Source organism: Octodon degus, unplaced genomic scaffold (assembly GCF_000260255.1).
Source record: "Octodon degus isolate 3935 unplaced genomic scaffold, OctDeg1.0 scaffold00045, whole genome shotgun sequence".
Lineage (NCBI taxonomy): Eukaryota > Metazoa > Chordata > Mammalia > Rodentia > Octodontidae > Octodon > Octodon degus.
This window is the reverse complement of record NW_004524621.1, coordinates 6,357,575-6,365,399: the sequence shown is the minus strand read 5'-3', so window position 1 is coordinate 6,365,399 and position 7,825 is coordinate 6,357,575. Positions and strand designations below refer to the sequence as shown.

Genomic DNA, 7,825 nt, shown 5'->3' with positions numbered 1-7,825 from the left:
CAATGAAAAGCAGAGGAGGATCAGCAGCTGTGGGATCTATCAAGCCTCTCTTCCTTCTATGCTGACAGAAAAGACTGGTGCTCCTCCAAGGAAGTGGCAGGAGCTGTGAAGATCAGAGCTCCTCTGAAGTGGTGGCTACGAAGATCAAGATCCTTTGAGGAAGTGGTGCACAAAAGCTTTTCTCAACTTATACTCTATAAGTGCTGAGTCACTCTGAGGTGGACCCTCCCTGCCCTAGGGTGTGGTGTCGCTGAGTGGATCCAGCTAAGCTTCTGGACTCTCAAGTTCACCAGTGTATCAGCTACCACAATCCACCCCTTGTCAACTTATCAACTATACATATACTTTAAACCAGTCTCTAGGTACATAGACATATTTTTAACATTTTATAACTTAAACATTATAACACAGGTTTAACCGTCATTAAGAATCACTATTAATGGGGGCCAGGGAGATGGCTCAGTGGAATAAGCGCTTCCCTGGCAAGCACAAGGGCCTGAGTTCAATCCCCTGGTTCCAGAAAAAAAAAAAAATCACTATTAAGTCTGTCAACATTATGTTATATGAGAACCATAATATTTTGCCCCTGGCCCCTCAAAAATTCATGCACATCCTTTAAAGCAAAACACACTTCAGTCTATCTATAAGAATTGCTAAAATCCTAATAATTTCAGTGTTGCTGAAAAGTCTAGCTCTCAAGATCTAAGGCAAACTCTTAGCTGTGAGTCCCTATATAAAAGAAAAGTTAAACACTTTCAACATTTAAAGGCACAAGACAAACATTACCATTCCAAAAGTTATACATAGCAGGATACAAACCACTGGGACCAAAACAAGTGCAAAATCTAGAAGGGTAAACATTAAGTCTTGTAGTTTTATGTGGAACATCTAATGCAATGTCTAATGAGCTGTGAACTCCAAAAACCTTATATGGTTCCACTCCTATGGCACTTCTTCTGGTACCTCTCATGGCTTTCTGGAGGAACTGGCTTTGCTCTTGTCTTGCAGCTTTTTTTAAATAGACAATGAAGTATTACTCAGCTATAAAAAATGATAAACTCAAAGCCTTTATATTTAAGGGGGTGCAACTTGAAGATATACCCATAAGTGAAATAAATCAGACCCACATGTGTAAATATCATATAGTCTCCCTAGTATAAGAACTCAGAAGAAGAAATAAAAATAGAAAGGTATAACACAATTAAAAGGAAAGTGAGAACTTGAGGATTAAACAATGAAGAAAGGGCAAGGAGAAAAGCTAGGAAACATGACAGGGACAAAACCATACATTTATATGCACAAGATGGTTAAGGCAATGATCCTGAGAATCTTCAGCAGGTTTTTGAAACTAGCAGTTAATTGGTAGGATTCTTGCCGACTAACTATATATGCTGATACCTGTGAACTAAGCAACTACACTGAAGATAACAATGTGTAATACTAGGATCATGCTTAGAATGCCTGTCATTCTGGTCTTCTAAATACGTACTGCTTGTCATGACATACCAATTACTGCCATACTGTTTCTCAAGTAAATGTTCGTTTTTTTTTTTAAAGGGTAATACACTTAATGAATAGAATGATTTGTTCTAATGGTGTTTGTAAATAGGATCTCAAGTCCACATCTTGTACAGCAATTAACCACTAAGAAGAATATATGCAGTGTATTATTTGTTGAAACTGTACTTCTGATTTGACTTGAAACTGTCTCATTGCTATCTGTTTATCAATAAAATTTTGGGAAAAAAAGGGTAATAAATGAAAACAAAAGACAAGAAAAAAATGTCACAGGACTGTCCTGCTATATATGGTTGGATTTCTAAATTTCTGTGTAAAAATATGTAATTGTTTATTTCTATTTTTAAATTTTGATTTTTTTGTCTTTATATTCTGTAGGGACTCAGTTTAACATATCAATACTTGATGGAAAATACCTGTTCCATGTTATGCCTAAGATGTTTGATATTCAGACAGATAGCAAAGTTAAGCTCAACTGCCTATGTTGTAGGGCTTTTTTTTTTTTTTAACTTTTGAGGTTTTTATTGAATAGGCTTTTTGGAGGAACTGGCTTTGTGATGTCCTCAGGACATCTTTTTGATTTTCTTGTTTTTCCTGGACAATGGAGATCTCAGTTCTATCTTTGTAGTCCACTGCCTCTTTGGTGCTTTTTTTTTTTTTTTCTAAACTCACATTTTAAATCGTCCTGCTGGATTCTTTGCTCTTGACTCTAAACATATATCTGACTAAAAGCCCCCAACAGAAACCATGCCACTGCCTCAATATTTGACTGCTTTGAGATTTCCTTTTTTTTAAAGATTAATCAGCCCACTATGACTAATCTCAGTCTTAGGCAAAGTCTCTCGACAGAAGCAAAATGTAGACAATGTTTTTTCCAGGCCATAATACAAATCATCCACAGACAAACAACTAATGAAGTCTTTTTTCCAGCAGAAACCTTTTTAGCATGGTCTTTATCGGCAGGTTTTCTATCAGCATTCTGGTCTTTTGAGCTCTGACCAGAATCTCCCATATAGAAGAGCAAAAGGCATTTTAGCTCTTTGCTAGTAGGCAACACCTCTAAACATTTTTTATCTCTTTACATAAGCCATTTCCAAAAGCTTGTAATCCACATTGTCAGGTGTAGTCACAGCAATGACCCCACTCCTGGTAACAAATTCTGTCTGTTATTTTTTTTACTCATTGCTGGGACAAAATACTGACACCCAATATGAAGGAAGGAAAGGTTTATTTAGCTCACAGGTAGTGGAGGTTTTAGTGCATACGCTGCTATCTCCAAGGCAGATGACAGCAGTTTATGGTGGCAGAAAACAATGAAGAGCAGAGGAGGAGCAGTAGCTGCGACGTCTATCAAGCCTCTCTCTTTTCCTTCTACACTGACTACAAAGACTGTCACTCCTCTAAAAAAGTAGTGGTGGCTTTAAAGATTGGGCTCCTCCAAAGTGGTGGTTGCAAAGATCAAGATCCTCCAAGGAAGTGGCACAAAAAAGCTTTCCTCAACCCCTTTACATACCCTATAAATGCTAGGTCACTCTGGGGTGGGCCCTCCCCACCCTAGGGGTGGGGCTGCTGAGCAGATCCAGCTAAGCTTCTGACCTCTCAAATTGGCACGATACATCAGCTACCATAGGAGGAGAAGGTTATTTGGCTCTCAGTATGCAGAGATTCCAGTCCATAGATGGCTGGCTCCAAAGCAGGGTGGCATGGTAGACAGGAAGCAGGGGTGAAGGGAGAAGCAGGGAAAGAGGTTATAGACCCTTTCAGGCTGTATAGGTTAGTTTTTATTCATTGCTGGGACAAAATACCCAACACCCAAAGTGAAGGAAAGAAAGGTTTATTTATCTCACAGTTTGGGGAGGTTTGTCTATATTCTGCTGGCTCCCAGGTAGAGTAGCACATGGCAGTGAACAGCAGTTCATGGTAGCAGAAAACAGCAAAGAGCAAAGGGAAAGGCAGCAGCTGCGGCTTTTAGTCAGCCTCTCTCCCCTCCTTATATTATAAATAAGTTACCCTGGCCGGGGAGATGGCTCAGTGGAATAAGTGCTTCCCTGGCAAGCACAAGGACCTGAGTTCAATCCCTGGTTCCACCAAAAAAAGAAAGAAAAAAAAAAGTTACCCTGGGGCTGGGGGTGTAGCTTAATGGACTACCCAATAGGGCTGGACTCATGCAATGTCTATGCCCTCTTCTTGCACAGGATGAGGATATTTACAAACTAAGAATCCTGGCTCTCTGCTGAGTCATGTCATTAAACTTCTAAACTTAAGTTGACACAGTGTATCAACCAGTACACAGGCTATGCCCCAGTGACTCACTTCCTTTGACCAGATTCCACTGTCCAATATCACATTTAGCTATTGTTATGGCTACGTACCTAGACGTCCTCCCAAAGCTTCATGCAGTCATAGCTGAGGCTTTTCTGAGGTGGTTGGATTTAGGGTGTGTGAGTGTAGATTAAGAGTTTGATATTGGCATTAGAGGTGTGGCTAATGGAAGGCCCCCAGATGTGGGTGGCACTATTGGCACTAATTAATAGGCTCACAGCTTGGATGGAATAAAAAGGGACAGAAATAAGGCAAGTTTGCTGCTTTTCTGCTTGTTGCTGCTGCTGCTTTCTGTCTGCCATACCATGAACAATTTCTTCTCTGTGATGACCCTCTGGTATGCCACCTACCTTAGAGTTAGCTGACTACTGACTGAAATCTCTCTATTCTGCAAGGGGAAATAAACCTTTCCTCCTTTAACTTCTGTTGAGTATTGTGTCTCAGCAATGAGAAAATAACTAAGACAGCTAAAACCCACGACAGCATGTGGCTTTTGGGGGGACATCTAGATATAAACCAGACTATTCTGTCTCCCCCCCCAAAAAAAGACTTATGCACATCCCTTTATGCAAAAGGCTCATCCCTAAGGTTACCAAACAGTTCCAGCATTGCTGAAAAGCCTAAGTCTTCTCTGAGACTTAACACAAACTCTTGGCTTTGAGTACTATACAATTCAAAAAGAAGGTTAAACACTGCTGGCTGGCATCCAAAGGCACAGGTAAACATTCCCATTTCAAAAGAGAATGTCTTGGTTACTTTTCTTGTTGCTAGGACAAAATATCCTACACTCAAAGTTAAAGGAGGAAAAAGTTGGTTTAGCTCACAGTTTGTGAAAGTTTCATTCAGTCTGTGATAACTCCAAGGTAAAGTGGCACATGGCAAAGGCCCACAGTCCTTGGTGGTAGAACATATCAAAAGCAACAAATAGGGCCAGGGAGACAGCTCAGTAGAATAAACGCTTGCCTGGCAAGCCCAAGGGCCTGAGTTCAAGCCTTGGTTCCGCAAAAAAAAAAAAAAAAAAAAAAAAAAGCAACAAAGAGCAAAATAAAGAGGGGAACCTCTTAACCTGCCTTATGTTGTATGCAGGCTACCCACCTTTGTAGGGGTGTAGTACATCATCTTCATGCCCTCCTCTTGCACAGGCTCAGGATGTTTACAAAGTGAAGACCCTGGTTTCTCGCTGAGTCACTTAGTTAAACTTCTCAAGTTGACACAGTATACAACATCCTAGAGGACATCCTAGATGTCCTCTACATCCCAGGATGTATGACTGATGAGTTACTTAGTTAGGCTTCTAAACTTCTCAAATTATCAGTATGTACCAACCACTATAGGGGAGAATAGGCTGATAGAGTGCAATGGGATCAAAGCAAGACTGAAACCCAGCAGGGCAAATATCGAATCTTGCAACTGTGTCGAGCACCCAGAACAAACTGCAGTGCAATGGAAGCTCCTAGCCACTTGGGTGAGCCCACCCCTATGGTACTGCTGGTGATTGTGGTTCTCATGGCCTCCGTGGGGCTGGCTTTCCTCAGTTTTTGTAGATTTCCTGATCTTCCATGTTTCCAAAGTTTTCAACTTCCTTTGATACCCTCTGTGTGTTTGGCTTCACACTCACAGCTTCACACAATGCCCTCTCAGAGCCACAGTACTTGGTCTCCCAGGCCTTTGGCTGAAATGTGGGTGGAAGCCTCCCTAACCACATAACTCTTGCATTCGGCATGACTGTAAAACTAGTACTAGGTAGATGATGATAAGGTCCACTGCCAGCTCAAACAGTAGCCAGGCCCTCTTGGACCATGGCTCTAGAGGCCTCATGAGTGGCTGGATGGCTGAGCTCTGTGGACCAGATGTTGGGAAACCAGTTTTCTACTTGGTTTTCTGAAGCAGGGTGCTCTAGGCCTTTCTCTTCAAAGTCAAGTCTTTCACCTTTGCAACTCTGAGCCAGCAAGGATGGATGTGTCTTGCTTTGTCCTGTGACACTCTTGAGCTATTTTTTTCCATTGTCTTTGGTAAAGTACGTACTTGGCTTCTTTAATATTGATCTTCTTAGCAACCAAGAGAGCTTCCCTTCTAGGAAAACTAAAAACTTTGCTTTCTTGCTTTTTTTTTTTTTTTTTTTCAGACAGGGTCTTGCTAAGTCACTAAGCTACCAGGCAGGGCTTGAACTTTCACTCCTCCTGCCTCAGCCTCAGAGTGTTGGGACTGGCTCAAGTGATTTATTTTGGCAGCACATTCACTACTGAATTTCATCAGTTCAAAGTCCCAGTTTGTGTGTTAATAACTCATAACCCAGATGTCTTCCATCTATAGCTCATCATAATATTATATGTGTCAGTGCACACAGTGTCTGTTTTATAATTAACATGTCTTGGAGACAGCATACTGTCTTCATTGAACACTGTCTCCAAGTCACCCCACAGTCGAAGAGTTCTTATCCCCAATACCTACCTTCCAGACACATAGTCTGAGTTGACCCTTTACCTGTCCATCCTTGGGCCAAACCCAGTCATGGTTCTAAAGTTGGAACCAAACCTCAGGGCCAGTTGTGATGTGAGGGTGAGTCTTATAGGAATGTCACAAAGATACCCAACTCTCCTGAGAATGTAAGTGTTCAAGATTGGTAGACATTGTGGAGTTCAAGTCAATAGATACCTGGATCTACACCTCTGCAGTTTCATAGGAAATGGGTGGCATTTTTGTCTCTGGGCCTTGTGGGATGGTGTAGACACCTAGATCCAAACTGAGAATCTTCTATGTCCTTACTGCTGATCTCAGGCATCCAGAACAGAGCAAGACTGAAACCTTCACAGGCTCAGAGTTGCAAAAGTAAAAGACTTCGCTTTGAGGAGACAGTGCCCCAGGGAACCCTACGGAATTGGTTCCTCAGGAGTTTTGGTCCACAATGCTCATCCATCCAGGCATTGGGAGGCTTCTGGAGCCATAGCCCAAAAGGGTCTGGCTATTGCTCAAGTTGGTAGAAGACCTACCAGCACTGTGACCTTGGCCATGTCATTTGACCTCCCTTTTCTTCTGTGTAAAATGGATCATGGTGAGACTTGGCTGTGAGGACTTAGGACAGCATTCCAGAAACTGATCACAACACAGGGGCACAGGTAGTCTGCCTGGCTTTCTTTTCTGGGCTTCAGAATGCCCCAGAATGATCCTAGGGGAAAAGAGAACTCGCACAGGCTGAGTGAGCTGAGTGAGGCATGCAGCAAGAAGAAAGGGGCCCTCCCTCCCTGTCCTCTGAGAGGTTCTTCTGATGGTTGCTCACTGCCTTGGCAAGGGGAGCTGGTGTTGGATGAGGTCCGTGTTGCCTTCTGTACCCAAAAAGCTGCCTTCTGTATCCAAAATGCGTGCAGCAGGGGGAGGAGGTCAGTAGCTGGTGCAACCCAGGCCCAGCAGAGGTGACACCTGCCTCTGGCTGATGAGGCATCCCGGGCCACTGGGGGGATTCTATAGTGCTCTGACTTTCCTCCGTGAATGCAGTCTGCACTAGGCGTGCCCCCTGCAGTGGTGCGGGGCCGGGAAGGGACGAGGCCAACGGCTGCCGGGGTTGACCTGGCATTCTGTGCGCTCCGAGACCTCCTACCCTACGGCGCACGCCGCGCCCGCGCCCGCGCGCTCCCGCGCTAGCCTCGCCCGTGACGCATTTCCAACCCCAGGGAGGCGCGACCGGTTGGAGCGCGCGCCCGACAGCGGGGCGCGCGCATCGTGCACGCGCCCAACCACGTGACCCTCGTTGGCCAACCGGCGCGTGGGGATTTGGGGATAAAGCGCGGCCCCGCGAGCAGTTGCGGCGGGAGAGCGGCGGGGCCGAGAGCGTGACTTGCCCGCTCTGTACTGCACTTCCGCCACCCGTCGCCAGCCACCGCTGCCGCCACCGAGCAACCATGTCTGAGGAGAAGCCCAAGGTGAGCCGGGGTTCCACGCTGCGGGCCCCTTGCAGGACTCAGCCTGCGGGACCGCGCCCGGCCGCTGC

At 44.4% G+C, this 7,825-nt stretch overlaps 1 protein-coding gene across 1 annotated transcript in view; it reads left to right on the top strand.

Annotated features, from left to right (window-relative positions):
• The first annotated feature begins 7,630 nt into the window (after positions 1-7,630).
• Sumo3 (small ubiquitin-like modifier 3) overlaps positions 7,631-7,825 on the top strand; it is an 8,922-nt gene continuing 8,727 nt past the window's right edge. Inside the window, exon 1 of the mRNA XM_023716120.1 lies at positions 7,631-7,757. Within this exon, the coding sequence (XP_023571888.1) occupies positions 7,737-7,757 (21 nt within the window). The 5' untranslated portion in view covers positions 7,631-7,736. The remainder of the gene's footprint in view (positions 7,758-7,825) is intronic.